The sequence below is a fragment of the Electrona antarctica genome, assembly GCF_951216825.1.
Source record: "Electrona antarctica genome assembly, chromosome: 21".
Lineage (NCBI taxonomy): Eukaryota > Metazoa > Chordata > Actinopteri > Myctophiformes > Myctophidae > Electrona > Electrona antarctica.
The window spans coordinates 2,196,542-2,215,593 of record NC_136802.1 but is presented as its reverse complement, the minus strand read 5'-3'; the positions used below and the strand labels follow the sequence as shown (position 1 = coordinate 2,215,593).

General features: G+C 49.3%; 1 protein-coding gene across 1 annotated transcript in view; it reads right to left on the bottom strand.

Moving 5' to 3' along the window:
* Positions 1–19,052, bottom strand: part of LOC306913792 (low-density lipoprotein receptor-related protein 1-like) — a gene marked incomplete at its 5' end in the record, with an annotated part of 76,966 nt that overhangs the window by 14,878 nt on the left and 43,036 nt on the right. The window contains 10 exons of the mRNA XM_079490604.1: positions 1,337–1,430; positions 1,840–1,913; positions 2,282–2,389; positions 4,717–4,897; positions 5,513–5,674; positions 7,750–7,923; positions 8,733–8,873; positions 11,722–11,898; positions 12,477–12,596; positions 12,900–13,006. Coding sequence (XP_079346730.1) covers positions 1,337–1,430; positions 1,840–1,913; positions 2,282–2,389; positions 4,717–4,897; positions 5,513–5,674; positions 7,750–7,923; positions 8,733–8,873; positions 11,722–11,898; positions 12,477–12,596; positions 12,900–13,006 — 1,338 coding nt within the window. The remainder of the gene's footprint in view (positions 1–1,336; positions 1,431–1,839; positions 1,914–2,281; positions 2,390–4,716; positions 4,898–5,512; positions 5,675–7,749; positions 7,924–8,732; positions 8,874–11,721; positions 11,899–12,476; positions 12,597–12,899; positions 13,007–19,052) is intronic.

The following is a 19,052-nucleotide window of genomic DNA, read 5'->3' as shown; positions in this document are numbered from 1 at the left end:
CTGATCAGCTCTGATCTGACGTAATGAAATCACACCTGGATGTGATTTCACAACTGGCTTTTTTTGTGCAGAGAAAATGACCACGGTTGCTACGGTCATCCAGTTCACCCGGGTGTGATTTAATTACGTCAGAAATTATTTTGAACATAGCAACCATGGTCATTTTTTTATGCACACAAAAGCCAGTTGTAGGAGTGGTTTACACCACTCAAAAATATATATATAAAAATATCAAATAGGCCTATACAGTATATGTTTTTATGTAGGCTAGTAGTATTAGCAAGCACAACTCAGTAAGAAATACTAATAGTGGGCAACAGTGGATTTAACATAGCTTTACCAATCAAAAGTTGTTTAAAGTTGCAATTATTGTACTTAGCCAAAATGCAAATAGGCTTGCCATTGTGGATGTAAAATTATTTCTTTGGAAAAGTGGAACTTAGAAGTCACTTGAGTCCCTGTCTACAGGGAAGAATGGCCTGCCCTACACAGTACACACGCGTACACACAAGACAAGAGACAAAAGAGAAGCGTTTATACAGCTGCCATTAATAGTGCCGTTGATTGCCAAGTCAAGGACCAGGGTCAGGGTCAACGAGGCTCGTTAACCAGCTGATTCATATTTGCACCCTATTTACATCACTGTGTCATGTGAAAGCAGGGAATCACAGCTTCAAATTGACATGTTGGTTGTTCAGTTTGACCCGATCCGATTAAAACACCACAAGCGTAATGTCGGGAGTCCGTATCGTTATTGTCGTCCGAAGTTAGTGGGAGGGGCCATCCCAAATTAGAATCACGTGCCGCGGGTGGGTTAATCAACCCAGAGCCAAAAGCAATTCCATTTTCCTCCATAGGGGGCGCCGCAAATGCCAAAAATGTAGCCGTTTGTTGCAGAAAAAAGATTTTTCCCTCCGAATAACTTCCACATGATCGCAGGGGTGGCGTGACATTGTAATTGGCTAGCACAAATAGTGGGAGGGGCCTATGTAAGCGATTGCGGCAACCACACTTTGCAATTTTCCCAAAATTGTGACGTTTCTAGTTTCAGACATGCTCTAGTATGTGAAGAGTCTGCCTGTGCTATCAACTCATTTTGGATCAAAATAAAAATCAGTTTTTCTCCTCTCTTGCTGCCATGACTGTCTCTGAATCAAAAAGAGTCACACGCACGCACGCACACACGCACGCGCACGCACGCACGCTCGCACACAAACACGCACACATGCACGCACGCACACACACACACAAACACACACACACACACACACACACACACACACACACACACACACACACACACACACACACACACGCACAGTGTTGGTAGACTCACCCACTCATCCTCTTGCGGTACCAGAACAACGCTCCTCCAGCCAACAGAACCAGCAGCAGTAGGATGAGCACTGGGATCACTATGGAGGCAGTGTCTACACGCATGCACACGGACGCACGCACATACGCACATGCACACACACGCAAGCACACACACGGATACCAAGGTTATTATTACTAATAATAATCTTTATTGTCCCGAAGGATATTCGTGACAATAAATACTAGAACCCAAAAATGTTTTTTTTTACATTTGAGCCCCTCCCCCTTTAGCCCCTCCCCCTTTAGCCCCTCCTATGTCCAGCTTTGAGGGTCTGTGTAAACACAAACATTAAAGACAAAAGTGTGTAAACACAAACATTGGGGACAAGAGTGAGGACGCAAATTGTGATTGGCCAGAATGAGATGACGTGTGACAATCTTTCCAAAACTACTAGATCTACAAGCTCGTGCGAGCTTGTAGATCTGCTATTTTTCGAATCAGGTGATTGTTACTGTACTCACGTCCTCCTGACCCTGTGGGGTCACTGGGAGTGGCCTCTACTTCACAGCGATGCCCCGCCCACCCTGACGAACACCTGTCCGAACACGCACACGCACACAGGCACGCGCGCACACGCGCACACACACGCGCACACACACACACATACACACACACACACAGAATCAGAACAGGATTACAGCCAGGTGTGTTACAGGTGAAATTCGTTTTTGTGCAACAAGCTCCATTGTTTTCGATTGTTTTACACCATAAGTGGTTCAAAACCTCACATTGATGCATATGGCCCCCATATAGGCTACCGCCCCTTGTTTATTATTATTACTTTGCTAACATCTCTGACATATTACAATATATACACACACATACATCCAATCTGAGAGATATATATATATATATATATAATGTGCTCATCAGTAGCAAATATATAATGTATTTTTACTGTACCTGCATTGTGGTAGCTGTGTGAGGGGGTTGACAGAACACTGTCCGTTGGCACAGTACTCGTTAGAGTCACACGTGTAACAGCTGGGCTGCACTCTGCCGTTCGGGCAACTGTTGAGAGACAGAGAGACAGTTCACATGTTAGACAAACCTGTGTGTGTGTGTGTGTGCGTGCGTGCGTGCAATCACATACTAACTACATATATACACAGTGGCGCAACTCTCACGGCGCCGCCGGGGGGGTCAAACCACCAAAACGTGGGGTTATGGTTTGGGTTTGGGGTCGGTCTACAGAGAGGTTGTTCCAGTGCCTCAATGCACATACAAAACTGCGTTTTGGCACAGTTGAACATGGTGGACCCTGTTGTAAACAAGTGTAATGCTTAATTGGGTCGTCCACTCACAGTTAACAGCCTTTGTATTGAGTTTGTGCTTGAAATGTACTGTAATTCTGCAAACTGTTAATAAAATTTTCAATCAATCAATCAATTATTATTATTATGAATTACCTGGCTAGGCGGCTGGCTGTGATTCCTCCTCCTCCCATGTGTCTCAAAACGTAAAAGTTTAACCACATTAATAGCAGCGCCTCGAACATGGTCAAAACTCACTGACCATCTGTAAAGTAGCCTATACATGTACACCACCAACACCTCCTGGGCAGTTTTCAGGAGGAGAGGGTTCGCATGTTTGTGTGTAGTTAGTTTTGTGCTGCAAAACCCATGCACCTCAGAGAGAGAAAGGAATAAAAAAGCTTACCGTATGTTTATGCTTACCATACTGTATATGTTTCTTTTCCTTTTTTACCTCCATTATGATGAATTCCTGTACTGTTCTTTGTCTATATAGAAGTGTCTATTTGTACGTCTCTAAATGTTTTGATGAATTGAACATGGTGGACCCTGTTGTAAACAAGTGTAATGCTTAATTGGGTCGTCCACTCACAGTTAACAGCCTTTGTATTGAGTTTGTGCTTGAAATGTACTGTAATTCTGCAAACTGTTAATACAATTTTCAATCAATCAATCAATCAAACCGGTGGTGTTGACAGTTGTGGAGCTTTCATTAGCAACGCGTCGACCTCCTCCTTTCCCCATAAATCCAAAAATAGTGTAATAATAATAATAATATAATTCCCAAAGTGGGGTCCAGGGACCCCCAGGGGTCCTTGAGCGAGTTCCAGGGGGTACCCATGGCTACATGATAGTTATGGCATGTCATGTGGACACTGAGTCTCAGAGTTAAATTAACATTGATTTTACATTATTATTATCAATTGGAGTCCCACAGGTAGAAATGGCAGTAATGCTCGTCAAACTGGGGGTCCTTGAAATTAAACGGGTTGAGAATCACTGCTAGAGCTGTATAAATCTTCTCTTATGGGGGTCCCTGGCATATCTCTTCAAATGGGGGTCCGCGGGATAATAAGTGTCCATTTGGGGGTCCTTGACACGAAAAGGTTTGGCAACCACTGTACTAGACGATAAAGTATATGATCCATTCATCTCACGTGTTCAGCGTAAACAAGAAGTCAAAAACAGTGCGTGACACCAAAAGTGGTGACCTATTGAATCCTGTTCCTGTATTATTAGAATCATTACGCAATAACCACAGAGTGCAAAGAACAATGGGTCACTGATGGCGGTGTAACAACTTCCAAACAGCCGGGCGAACGGAAGAAAGGCAGAACGGGCCAAACCATTTTGGTATTTACACGGGGGTGGACCAAATACATCCTTCAAAATATATCGCGTTTATGAACGCAAGATTTATTAAGTATTACTCCTAAGATAACTTTGGAGCCAGGGGGGGACATGTGACGTTGCAGGGGACCCCCAACTCATTTGGGGGGGACCAATGTGACGTTGGCAGGGGACGTGACCCCCCCGTCCCCCACCCAATTGCGCCCCTGGTTCCACATAATGTTTGCTTTCAGACCACATGGAATGTTAGGAAAAGTGCCCCATCTGGTGATCAGCAGAGGTACTACAGTACAAATGCATCCGTTTCATTGTGCACTCACATGAGTGTTGTTTTTGTCGACCAAGACTAAATGTGTTGACAATTTCGTCAACAAATAAAAACTAGACTAAAATGTTAGGAAGGGACTATATGGACAAGAGGTCCAGTATGAGTCATTTTACACTTGGTTGCATGCTGAAAATAGCAGATCTACAAGCTCACAACGCGCCGCGCTGCGACACATTGTGAGTATGTAGATCTGCTATTTTCCGCAACTGTAAAACCAGTCAAGTCCCGCCAAAATACATTTTAGTCAACTGTAGATTTAGTCGGCTAAAACTAGACTAACACTAAAGCATTCCAGGTGACTAAAATGTGACCAAAACTAAATTAAAACTATATTCCAGAGACTGTGACTAAAACTAAAATCAAAACAAATTGCTGTGAAAACCAGCCAACACTGGGCTCAGACTCACATGCAGGTGACCTCCCCCGTGGGAGAGACGTTGGTGGGGATGCACTTCCCGTCGCGGCAGTAGTGACACTTGTCCACCTCGCAGCGGCTGCCCATGTACTGAGGTGGGCAGCGGCACTGCTTACTGCCGTCTGGGCTCTGGAGGCACGTCCCCTTGTTGTGGCAGTGGCCCTCACAGCTGCCTGCTCAAAAAGCAAAGCAAAGCAAAGTTCTTTGTTTACCCAGGGGGTGAATGGACTAAGCTCGAGATGCTTGTTTACAGCCAGACCCTGCTCATAGAACATTTCATGGTAGGGGTTCAATGCCTTGCTCAAGGGCACTTCAGCGGTGGTAATTTTGACGTGCCGGTCCGGGGATTCGAACTGGCGACCTTCCGATAATATAAGACCGCTCCGCAAACCGTTGGACCACCGCTGCCCCTAACACGCACACACGCACACAAACACGCTTGTATTACTATACAAACTATTTTGGTCGCATCACAATTTACGGTACACCTAATTAGACCTAATAAGGTGTAATTAGAAATAATGTGTGATTTTTTTTCCCATGGATTTTTTTTCCATGGGTTCATGGATTTTTATCATTGTTTTTTTATTATGGATTTTTTTTGAATCCATGGATTTTTTTCTATGGATTCCATGGATTTTTTTTCTATCGATTTTTTCCCCATGGATTCATATGGCCCTTGACGTAATTGACGCAATGAATCAAAAAATGGGTTTTTTCCACAGGTTTTTTTCCACAGGGTTAGGCCAGGAAGTGTAACAGGAAGTGTAACAGGAAGAGGAACTCACTGTATTGACACTGGTCTCCCAGGAAGTCGTGCGGGCAGCGGCAGACGGGCTGGTTCCCGGCGCTGACCGTGCAGTTCCCTCCGTTCTGGCAGTAGTCCTGACAGGTGTGCAGGTTGCAGGTCGGCCCCGTGAAGCCAGAGAGACACCGACAGGTGGGGGCGCCTTGGGGGGGGCGGACAGACAGACAGACAGACAGACAGACAGACAGACAGACAGACAGACAGACAGACAGACAGACAGACAGACAGACAGACAGACAGACAGACAGACGAATCAGCTCAGACAATCCTGCAGAAGTCACCCTTTGTCAAGTCCCGCCCGTGGTTCCGCCCCTCTTCGCTAGCCTGGCTAATAAGCCAAACTCAAATCACACTGTCGTGTGGTATTTGAGTCTGGAGATGCTGTGTATGGATCTTGTTTCCCGGGGGGGCGGGTTCAAACATTTTCTCTTTGACGCAATTGGTCAGAGCTACTGTCAGTCAAAGGTCTCAAGCATTGAACGTCACTGTACCAAAGCCCGCCCATATTGCATACCGTGTCCCGATTGGCCACACCAGTTCTCTGGTGTAGGAAATGGGCGTACAATTGAGCCTCTCCAGACCGTAATAAGCCTATCTCACAGAATTTCCCCGCCCCCCTAAATACGGCCCCTTTCGGGGTTAGTGGTGATAGCGTGACGTCACTCCATAGACGCTACATGTTAACAGAGTTATTTTAAGAAGTCTACAACTTTTGTTTTCTCAAGGTAAGGTTTGTTCTATCTGTTCGACCTGATTTACCATCTTGTTTGCTTCATAATAATATTGGTCTGTCACATTTTTACATTAGAAAATGTACTTAGATTCTCCAGAGAAAAAAACGTGTAAATGCTCATGTTAAAGACACCACTATTTACCGGAAGTGGGCGTGGAAAGCGGGCTGTGAGATAGGCCTATCCGCCGGCAGGCACATTTTTTTTTGCCAACAGCTGATTCGATCTGGCTTATTAGCCAGGCTACCTCTTCGCACCCATTGGTTGCCGTTTTGTGGTTGGACAAAAATCCTCTCTCTCCACCCACTACCATTGAAATAACAGATTTTTCAGTTCCTTCGTATTGATATTCTGTGAGTTCAGTTCTTATTTTAAACTTGGTGTCAGTAAGAAGGAACATCACAGGTGCAGCATGGTGACTGCAGGGCAGGTCATGTTTGTTTTTAGTTTTTTCCAAAAATGATGTTTTAGCAAATTCAACATAAACAAACAAGGCGGAACCAGGGGGCGGGACAAGGCAGAACGAGTCAGTCAGGGACCAATCAGAAGGCTGACAAATGGTGGTTGCCTGTCTCAATAGTGCGTCGCAGTCGCAGAATAAAAACTTTAAAAAAAAAGGTGTTGTGCCTTGTCATTTGTTCTTCTTTTTTTTTAAAGATATTTTTTTGCGGCTTACGCCTTTTTATTGGTTTTTGAAGGGACAGACAGTAGGCTGACAGGAAACGGGAGAGAGATGGGGGAAGACATGCAGTAAAGGCCGTGTCGGGCTCGGGAGTCGAACCCGCGGCACTCTGCGACTGGATTACCAGTCGGGTGCCCAGACGGTTACGCCACCGCCTGGGCCCTTATTTGTTCTTCTTTCTAATTATTTGTTCGGCCCAAAAAAATGGGGTTATTGTCATGATTTGTTCAGGAGCAGAGTTGTCTTTGTCCGAGGCTTACAGGTCTTCAACCCATTTTGGGCGGGAACCCCTTTTGGTGTTAGCATTATGTTATGCTTTAGCTATTGAAAAATAGCAGATCTACAAGCTCGTAGCGCGCTTGTAGGTCTGCTATTTTTGAAAAATCAAAGAACGACTGACATAGAAACATGTCAGGATGTAGAAGACATTTATAGAATCTGATCTCAGGTCAAAATGGGTTAAATAAATACTTTCTGAAACGTCTATGGGGTTAAATGAATGCGACTGCGACGCTCTATTGGAACATTGTTCCATTTGAAGAGTTGTGTTGGGTATGATGTCACTGTATACCGTCCAATCAGACGAAGGCAAAGCGCACACATGCCTTGGGAAAGAGTTCCGAATCGCTGGCCAATCGGAGGGCAGAATAGAGTTAACAAATAACAATAGTCTGATTGCCTATAGGCAACCACACTAATACAACGTGTAATGCCAGCGTCCTACCTGTAGGGGAGGCTGTGCAGGTGTAGTTACAGCGTCCTACCTGTAGGGGAGGCTGTGCAGGTGTAGTTACAGTGTTTTACCTGTAGGGGATGCTGTGCAGATGCCTGCGTTGTGGCAGTAGTCTCTACACTGGTCGGTCTGACAGAGGTCTCCGGCGTAGTTGGGCTGGCAGCGACACTTCTGCTGCTTACGAGCGTTGAGGAAACAGCTGCCGCCGTTCAGACAGCGCACGGTGCAGGGGCCACTGGGGGGCGCTGTGGGACGGGACAGCAGAACATAACATCGTCCAGGTTAAACATCATCGGACCGGCCGGCTGCTACACCCAGGGACCAGCTCAGTGGCCTTGTGGTTAGAGTGTCCGCCCTGAAACTGGGAGGTCGGGGTTCGATCCCCGGCCGGGTCATACCAAAGACTGTAAAAATGGGACTCAATGCCTCCATGCTTGGCACTCAGCATCAAAGGGTTGGATTGGGGGGTCAAATCTACTAATCAAATGATTCCCGAGCTTGGCACGGCTGCAGCTCACCGCTCCTTGGCGGCGGGCGGCTCACTGCTTCAAGAGATCGCCAGCGGGGGACCTGTATTATTATTATTATTATTATTATTATTGCTGACACAGAACGCTGTATTCAGCTAAACTGCTTCCAGTGTTGATTCAGCATAAACACCCACGGAGATTTTGAAAACATGACTAATGACAATAAACTCCCATATCTGCTGGGCGAATTGAACAATGTGCAAACACAGCAGCAAGATTTGTGAGCTGCTGTGATAGAAGGATATCAAATGGAACAAAACCACCCTAAAGACCGTTGTGTGTATTGCTGCTTCGAGTGACCTAGGTACATAGAAATTGATTTATTGGAGATTCTGAATTTCAAATGTACATAAATATTGTTTTGATTGTATTGTTCCACATTTTTGCTTTGGCAATGTAAATGTTTTCTCAAGTGCCAATTAAGCCCTTTCAATTGAAATTTAATTGAAATATACTGTAAATGTGAGCTTTGCGTGCGTGCGTGCGTGCGTGCGTGCGTGCGTGCGTGCGTGCATAATACTCACAGACGGGGGACAGGGTGGGGGTGGGCAGCTCCACACACGTCCCGTTGTCCAGAGTGCGTCCGTTGGGACAGGTACACACCGGACCGCTGGGGCTCAGCAGACACAGCCACTCACACTTCTTCCTGTCACATGGGTTGGCCACTGGGGGGGAGAGAGAGAGAGGGAGAGAGAGAGAGAGAGAGAGAGAGAGAGAGAGAGAGAGAGAGAGAGAGGGAGAGAGAGAGAGAGAGAGAGATGGAACTTTTCTCTTTTGAGGTTACCTACTCTAGGTGGACACAGGGAGAACATGAGGTTACCTACTCTAGGTGGGAGAACATGAGGTTACCTACTCTAGGTGGACCCAGGGAGAACATGAGGTTACCTACTCTAGGTGGACACAGGGAGAACATGAGGTTACCTACTCTAGGTGGACACAGGGAGAACATGAGGTTACCTACTCTAGGTGGACACAGGGAGAACATGAGGTTACCTACTCTAGGTGGACACAGGGAGAACATGAGGTTACCTACTCTAGGTGGACACAGGGAGAACATGAGGTTACCTACTCTAGGTGGACACAGGGAGAACATGAGGTTACCTACTCTAGGTGGACACAGGGAGAACATGAGGTTACCTACTCTAGGTGGACCCAGGGAGAACATGAGGTTACCTACTCTAGGTGGACACAGGGAGAACATGAGGTTACCTACTCTAGGTGGACACAGGGAGAACATGAGGTTACCTACTCTAGGTGGACACAGGGAGAACATGAGGTTACCTACTCTAGGTGGACACAGGGAGAACATGAGGTTACCTACTCTAGGTGGACACAGGGAGAACATGAGGTTACCTACTCTAGGTGGACACAGGGAGAACATGAGGTTACCTACTCTAGGTGGGAGAACATGAGGTTACCTACTCTAGGTGGACCCAGGGAGAACATGAGGTTACCTACTCTAGGTGGACACAGGGAGAACATGAGGTTACCTACTCTAGGTGGACACAGGGAGAACATGAGGTTACCTACTCTAGGTGGACACAGGGAGAACATGAGGTTACCTACTCTAGGTGGACACAGGGAGAACATGAGGTTACCTACTCTAGGTGGACACAGGGAGAACATGAGGTTACCTACTCTAGGTGGACACAGGGAGAACATGAGGTTACCTACTCTAGGTGGACCCAGGGAGAACATGAGGTTACCTACTCTAGGTGGACACAGGGAGAACATGAGGTTACCTACTCTAGGTGGACACAGGGAGAACATGAGGTTACCTACTCTAGGTGGACACAGGGAGAACATGAGGTTACCTACTCTAGGTGGACACAGGGAGAACATGAGGTTACCTACTCTAGGTGGACACAGGGAGAACATGAGGTTACCTACTCTAGGTGGACCCAGGGAGAACATGAGGTTACCTACTCTAGGTGGACACAGGGAGAACATGAGGTTACCTACTCTAGGTGGACACAGGGAGAACATGAGGTTACCTACTCTAGGTGGACACAGGGAGAACATGAGGTTACCTACTCTAGGTGGACACAGGGAGAACATGAGGTTACCTACTCTAGGTGGACACAGGGAGAACATGAGGTTACCTACTCTAGGTGGACACAGGGAGAACATGAGGTTACCTACTCTAGGTGGACACAGGGAGAACATGAGGTTACCTACTCTAGGTGGGAGAACATGCAAACTCCACACAGAAAGGTGTACATAGTGTTCTTTAACCATTTAGACCTGAGGACGATTCTACACATGTCTTCTAAATCAGGGGTTCTCAACCCGTGGGTCGCGACCCCTCGGGGGGTCGCCAAATTATTTTAGGGGGTCCCCAAATTATTTTCAAAAAAAGAAAAAATTATTTTCACGATTTTTCAAAAATAGCAGACCTACAAGCTCGTAGCGCGCCACTCGGTGGCGCGCTATGAGCTTGTAGATCTGCTATTTTTCAATAGCTAAATTATAACAATGCTTAAAACACCAAAAGGGGTTCCCGCCCAAAATGGTTTAAGGTTATTGTAGCAGTCAATTTATATTGGGGGTCGGGAGGGGGCGGGGCGGGGGTCCCGAGACATTGCCAAAGCATTTCCGGGGGTCCCCGGCCAAAAACGTTGAGAACCCCTGTTCTAAATCATGAACGTTTTCTGAAAAACCCATGTTTCTATATGTCAGTCGTTCTCGAACATTTTCATGTCAAGGACCCCAAAAATGATGTAATTGGCCGCCGACCCCCATCTGAAAATATATTGTTCCAGGGACCCCCCCCCCCATGCAGAAGCAAAGATTTGAGTTAAAAAAAGGTTCGCTCTGAAATCATATAATATATTCAAAGATTTGCGCCACATTTTCACGATTTTTCAAAAATAGCAGACCTACAAGTTAATAGCGCGGCACTCGGTGCAGCGCTATGAGCTTGTAGATCTGCTATTTTTCAATAGATGAAGTTTAAAAGAATCCTTAAAACACCAAAAGGGGTTCCCCGTTCAGAATGGTCAACTCAGTCTCGGGCTGCTTGTAGCGCTGGTAGAGTTGTTGTGGAGTGTGGAGTGTGTAGTGTGTAGTGTGTAGTGTGTAGTGTGGAGTGTGGAGTGTGTAGTGTGTGGTGTATGGTGTGTGGTGTGGGGTGTGTGGTGTGTGGTGTGTGGTGTGTAGTGTGTAGTGTGTAGTGTGTAGTGTGGAGTGTGTAGTGTGGAGTGTGTAGTGTGGAGTGTGTAGTGTGTAGTGTTTATAACTCACTCTCGGGCTGCTTGTAGCGCTGGTAGAGTTGTTGTGTAGTGTGTAGTGTGTAGTGTGGAGTGTGTAGTGTGTAGTGTGTAGTGTGTAGTGTGTAGTGTGTAGTGTGTAGTGTGGAGTGTGTAGTGTGTAGTGTGGAGTGTGTAGTGTGTAGTGTGTAGTGTGTAGTGTGTAGTGTGGAGTGTGTAGTGTGTAGTGTGTAGTGTGTAGTGTGTAGTGTGGAGTGTGTAGTGTGTAGTGTGGAGTGTGTAGTGTGTAGTGTTTATAACTCACTCTCTGGCTGCTTGTAGCGGTGGTACAGCACGATGTCCGTGGCGTGGTTCATGGCCGTGGTCAGGCTCTCCGACGCGCCGCGGCCGAACTTGTTGACGCGGAACACGTAGTTGTTGTGGTACGTGACGCCGTAGATGTAGTCCTCGAACACGTCGATGCTGAACGGGTGGTGGAGGTCTGAAAGAACGGTACGTTATGAGAGTCACAACTTTAGTTAACTCTGAGCGGGAGTTAGTTAGCACTGAACAAGGCGTTGCCTAGCAACGGGAGCTGTCAAAACATGTATTACAGTGATCTCGTTTTAATTAAAAAGGACCTAAAGACGTGTGTAATAGTGTATACACGTCCCAGGCACATCAACCCACATCAACGCCTTGTTCAGCGTTCCGGGACATGATTTGTACATGCGCGCAGCCGTTCACTTCCTTGTTCACGGGCCGACACAACTTGGAATATTCACGCTTCTAAAGAGAAATCAGACGAGGCAGCGCGAAGTAGTAATGGAAGGTTATACCTCCCGGTTTTGGGGGGGAAATGGAGGGCGAGGCTTTTCAGTGTAAAAGCTGCCTCATCTGCTGGGCACTCTAGAGCCTTTTTTCCGAAATATTCCCCGGCAAAAGTAGTGTTAAATAAACATAACATTATGATCATAACTCAACTGTGGTCGATGCTGCCTACAGTTAAATAAATGTAATAAATGTATTTACTGTGGTCGATGCTGCCTACAGTTAAATAAATGTAATAAATGTATTTACTGTGGTCGATGCTGTTAACAGCAATCAGGGCGTCGCTGCCGTTCAGTCGGACGCTGCCAATCAGAGACAGCTTGGCGTCGGCCCAGTAGAGACGCTCGTTGAAGTAGTCCACCGCCAGACCTGAGGACGCACACGCACACGCACGCACGCACACACACAGAGTTCATCTCCATAAGACTCATATCACATTAATGCGTAACATTTTGTATTTATCTGACATTTCCCTGGAGGACACGCCCCTTGAGATGCAGCGTGTCGTTTTTGAGGGGGTCCACAACACAAGAAAACAATCCAGCTTGTACATCTGCTATTCAACATTTATTTTTTAACCTTGAATGTGTGAGAACTAACTGATTTAGAAGGCATTGTGCGCGCGTGCGTGCGTGCGTGCGTGCGTAGCGTAGCTTAGCGTAGCGTCCTTACCGGTCGGCCACTGGATATTGTCCTCCACCAGAGTCTCTCTCATGGTTCCATCCATGGCTGCAGTCTCTATCTTGGGATGGTTGCCCCAGTCGGCCCAGTACATCTTCCTATAGAAATATAACAGTATCAGTACCTCTTCCTATAGGAACAACCAACAGTATCAAACAATGAATTGCTGCTGCATCAAAACACTATTCTTTCGGATTCACTATTTGGGTTCCAAATTCCTGACGTCACTCCCAGTAATTCTTTGCATTGATTTTTATTATTTTTAAACATCCCGGGAATCTCGCCAGTCTCGTCAATCTAGCCGTAGTGGCTACTACTGTGATTAAAAAAACATGTTTTTTTGGGGGGTTTTTTATCGAATATCTTTGTTATAATGACATTTAGTTGTTGTGTTACACAGTTAGCTTTCAGGATAGGGGAATCTGTGAAACAGATTTAGATCACACATCAGTTTACATTCAGTGTCTCATTCAGTCTGCACTGCACTGATCTGATCTGAATACTACAACGTCCTTGAACACAGTATTTTCAATAAACACTGTTGCAATAAACATAATACCTTAAGTGCCAAAACCTTCAGTTTAACATACAGTACATAACACAGCTTCAGCAGCAATCTTAGTAAATAGCACTTCTTATGTTGGTTAGCTCTAACATTAGCTCCCAAGAACACACTCTTAGAGAATAATGCAAATCTGCCATAAACAGACATTAATATTTTCAACATCTCCAAATAATCACAAAATACTCCAAAACTCTGTTACCAACTGCAAACATTATGTTGGTCATTGACAGAAATATCACAGTCCAAACTTAATCAACATGGCTGCTGTGTTGCAGTGTTAGCCTGCTAAGTGCTAATGCTAAACACCAGGATAATCACAACTCACTCATCATAAAACACTCATCTCATACTGAACTCATCTCTGCCCCATCTGCCCATTCCGATCCCCATTCATGCACACTTGGAAATGTACTCTTTGGTCATTATAGCAGCTCTTACCTGTGAAACAGATTTAGATCAGTTTACATTCAGTGTCTCATTCAGTCTGTACTGCACTGATCTGATCTGAATACTACAACTTCCTGTTTAACATGTGCAAGAAACCACATGTAACAAACTCACAAAGCCTCAAAGCGCCCTCTGCTGTCCTCTTACTGTTACTGTTGTTAGGCACAAAACGCAAGTTATGCATATAACTATGGTTCTATGAATACCGGATGACCGCCAGAGGGGCGGTGTTTTCAACACCTGGATATGCATCACGCGCTCGCGCATTGGTCGAATATTAATACCAACACTGTCACTCGTGACCCCCTGTGGGCGTGAGCCACCGATATAGGTGCCCAGTTCACAGGGTTCATCCTCATGAAATCTTTTCGTCGGGATTCCGAGTGACAATGAACTCTGGCGGTCATCCGGTATTCATAGAACCATAGTTATATGCATAACTTGCGTTCTATTTCATACCTACTGACCGCCAGAGGGGCGGTGTTTTCAACACCTGGATGACTCATACCAACATGGTCACGAGGAACCTGCACTCACCGAACCTCAGTTGCAGGACAAAGAAGCGGACAGCACTGCCGTCGCCACAGGATGGGGGGCGGCCACATTCACCCTGTAGAAGCGGGCAAATGTGCACGAAGAGGCCCACGTCGCTGCAGCACAGATATCGGCCAGCGGGACACCCCTCAGTGCGGCCCAGGAGGTGGAGACACTCCGAGTTGAGTGACACCTCACAGGGGGAGCCGGCAACCCCCGGCGCTCGTAGGTCTGTAAAACGGCGTCCACCACCCAGTGAGAAAGCCGTTGTTTGGAGACGGCATACCCCTTTCTGTGCCCTCCATAGCACAGGAAGAGGGCGTCTGACTTCCGAATGTCTGTCGTCATGGCGATGTACTGCCTCAGGGCCCGGATGGGACACAACCCAGGGGCAGGGAGTAGCCCCTCCGCTCCCGGCTGCGGGGTGAAAGCCGCCAACCTGACTGGCTGGTTGACGTGAAAGGTTGAGATCCTCTTGGGGAGAAAAGAGGGGTTGGGCCACAGTGTGACCCCAGACCCGTCCGCAGCCCACCTAACACACTCGTTAGCTACAGACAGGGCATGGAGCTCCCCCACCCGCTTGGCGGATGTGATGGCAAGGAGGAAGGCAGTCTTGACTGATAACCACTTGAGGTCAGCCCGCTCCAGCGGCTCGAAAGGTGCTGAGCACAGGGCTTCCAGCACCATAGGTAAATCCCATGAAGGCACTCGGGTGACGTGTGGGGGGTGCAACCTAACGGCCCCTTTCAGGAAGCTACCCACCCATGGGTGAGACCACAGGGTACGCCCGTCGACTGGCACATGCCGGGCTGAAATGGCGGCCAGATACACCTTCACTGTATTGGGCTGAAGACTCTTGTCCAGCAGCATCTGCAGGTAGCGGAGCAGCACCGGCACAGAGCACGTGGCTGGGTCCACACATTGTTCTTCACACCAGCCACAGAACAGCCTCCATCTGTTCGCATACAGCGCCCTAGTGGAGGGCGCCCTAGCGTTGAGCATGGTGCGGACAACTGCCTGGTCACAGGAGTTCAGTAGGAGGTCCGGCCCTTCAGGGGCCAAACATGGAGCCGAAGTTGGTCCGGGCGGGGGTGCCAGATGCGGCCCCCTACCTGAGAGAGGAGATCCTGCCTCGATGGCAGAGGCCAAGGCGTCCCGTCGAGAAGTTGCTGGACCATGGGGAACCAAACCCTCCCAGGCCAGTACGGCGCCACCAGCAGCACCTTGTGCCCGTCTGTGGCTATCCTGTGCAGTATGAGCTTGAGTAGTGGGAGTGGAGGGAATGCATACAGCAGACAGTCCCGAGGCCAGGGGTGAGCCAGTGCGTCCTGCCCCAACGGGCTGGACGCTTCGTACTGGGAGAACCACTGAGGACAGTGCGTCGACGCACTCGAAGCGAACAGGTCCACTCCAGCTCTCCCGAACCTCTCCCATACCTCCCGAATTACTGAGGGATTCAGCCTCCATTCCCCCGGAGGAGGGCCTCCACGTGAAAGCAGGTCTGCAGCCTGGTTGTCCAGCCCTGGGAGATGCACCGCTCTGAGACTCGCAAAGCGAGGGAACGCCCACCGAAGGAGTCTCTGGGCCTCCTGCAGGGATTGCTTGGATCTGACGCCTCCCTGATGGTTTACGTGGTAGACCGTTGATGTATTGTCTGTCCGGACAAGGACATGTTTCCCTTCCAGGGCAGGAAGGAAATGCCTGAGGGCAAGAAACACTGTATGGAGCTCCAGTACATTTATGTGCTGATGTCTCTGCCGAGGGCCCCAGGCCCCTCTGACAGTTCTGTGATTCCACACGGCCCCCCAGCCTGAGAGGGACGCATCCGTCACAACAACCTCCCGGCGGGAGGGTATTGAGCCCAAGACGACACCCCGGCAAAGGTCTTGCCGTTTCTTCCAAGGTTCCAGCAACCGCCGGCACTGGCTGGATGTCCTCACAAGCCTCTTCTGGTGCCTCTTGGGGTCGAGGCCCAAGGCGTTGGTCCACCTCTGCAGGGGGCGCAAAGAAAGGAGTCCCAGGGGCACGAGTGTGGATGCAGCAATCAGCATGCCTAGCAACCGGAGGAGCAGGCCATACGTCAACCTTGTACCCCCTTGGACACGGGAGACAAGCTCCAGAATGTCGTCCACCCGCCGCGGGGAGGGGCAAGCTCTCATTGAGACTGAGTTGATGGCAATGCCGATGAACACCACGTCCTGACGGGGAGTCAGAGAACTCTTGGTGAAATTCACCGTGAGTCCCAGCTGTGCAACATGGTCCAGAAGGGCAGACGTGTCGCAGAGCACCCTCTCTCGACTCGAGGCGCACAGAAGCCAATCGTCCAGATATGGGAGGATCCGCATACCCCTGGCTTGTAGCGGGGCAAGTGCCGCTGCCACGCATCTGGTGAAGACCCGGGGGGAGAGAGAGAGACCGAACGGGAGCACCCGGAATTGATATGCCTGCCCCATGAAGGCAAAGCGGAGGAACTCTCTGTGATGTGGTGCCACTGGCACATGGAAATAAGCATCCTTCAAATCGATGCTGGTGAACCAATCGTTGGCTGACACGGACTGGAGAACGTCCACCGTGCGCAGCATCCGAAAACGAAACACCTTCAGGTAGTGGTTCAACTGCCTGAGGTCGAGGATCGGCCGAAGCCCGCCATCCTTCTTTGGAACGAGAAAGTAAAAGGAGTAGTACCCTCTTAGCTGAGCTGCACCAGGTACACTCTCTATGGCTCCCTTCTGTAGGAGCTCTGCGATTTCGTGACTGAGGGCCCGAGACCTCAGTGGGTCGTCGACCACGGTCATTCTTACCCCGTTGAATGGCGGGGGCCGACGTCTGAATTGAACCCTGTAACCCTCGGATAGCGTTGCTAGCACCCAAGGGTCTGGGGTTAAGGCTTCCCAGCGGCTGAGATGTTGTGGGGTGAACCTGCTGGGGCCTGGGTCCGGGGGGTCAAGCCTGACTCCCCCGGGCCGTAGATGGTCCGGAGGAACGCCTGTTAGAGGCCCCACGCCTAGGCGCCCTGCCTGTGGGTGCCCGAAAGAAAGGCTGCGGGGGATTCTGTTGGGGTTGGACCTGCCGAGGGAAGGAACGCCTGCCTCCCGAGGAACCTCGACCACCAGCTGCTGGGTAGGAAGGACCCGAGTATCTGCCAGCCCGGGACGCAGACCTGCCAGACCCCTGGCGCAGGTCTGAATACTGCTTCCTGGACTTCCTTGCCTGAACACCACGTTCCAGAGCCTCTTGAGCTGCGGGCCCAAACACCGCCCCTGGAACAACGGGCAGCTTGAGGAGTGACTCTCTGCATCTGCTCGACAATGGGGCCTGGGCGAGCCATATCTGGCGACGGGCCATGGTCAGAGTAGACATCAGTCTGCCAAGTTCCCTGGACATATAAGCAAAGGCCCTGAGGGAACAGTCGCTCAGGCTCTGTGTCTGGGCATCAGCCCCCGCCATCTGGAGGGACTGGGATAGGGCCAGGACAAGATGGGAAAGAGAGTTGCCGAGACGCGCCATGCGAGCTGCTGTGTCGTAGCTCTTAGTCAGGTAGTCGTCCGTAACTCTACACTGCGCTCGTGGACAACGAGCATCCGGCCTGAGGGCCTCGTCCGGGGACACTACCAGGGACGCAACGGTCTCACCAATTGGAGGCATGCGGTTCAAACCCAATGTGGCCGCATCCTCCATGGCCGACAAGGCCCTGCAGTCCTGTGAGAAGTGGAGATTAGACTTTGGGTCCCCCCAACAAGACTGGAGCTCCTTTATGAAATCCGCAGAGGGCGGCACATTGAAGGACGTAGGCCGTTCAGTGCCTTTAAAGAAGGCATTTTGAGTTGGGGCCGTATTAACAGGGGTGTCAAGCCCCTGTCGTGACAAGGCCACCAGGATGGCCTGCTTGGTCACAGAGAGGTCGTGCCCAGGCATCTGAGGAGCATCCACCTCCGGCCCCAGAGAGCTCGTCTCTGAGCGGTTGGGCGAGTGTGCCTCGTCCTCGTCCTCTTCCGGGTCATCACGATCTGCATCAGTGCCAGTGAAGAGGGAGTTCGAGGCTGCAATGGACATGGCATCCTCCTCCCGCTCTCCGTTCTCACTGGCATGACCATTGTGGTCATCTCCGCCCTGGTGCCGAGGCACTGGAGCCAGAGTATCGGCGGTAGGAGCACAAGGCTGCAGGTTGAGCAGGAGGGCCTTAATCTGGGCAAACTCAGAGGCCAACGTATCCACCTTGTGAGCCATGGGGTCAACCATGGTGACAGTGGCTTCTTTGACCACAGTGGCTACTTTGGGCTTCTTTGAGCCCGCAGCCGTTGCCCCCGTAACCTTGCGTTTACGGCGATCCCTCACCGGGCATTCAGGCAACAGGGTGGGCATTCCTGAGCAAGGTAGGTCGATAAGCGGACTCTCCATTGCAGCCAACCTTGCAACCCTCGCCGCATAGGGCATGCTGCCACAGTTGGTACAAGCCTCCTCCGTCAGCGCTTGCTTCAGATGGGCGATGCCGAGACAGCTCGGGCACATATCATGGCCATCGTTCGGACTCAGCGAGGCCGAGCATTTACAGATGCTGTTCATGATGGCAAGAGATAAAGCAGTGGAGCACACACACT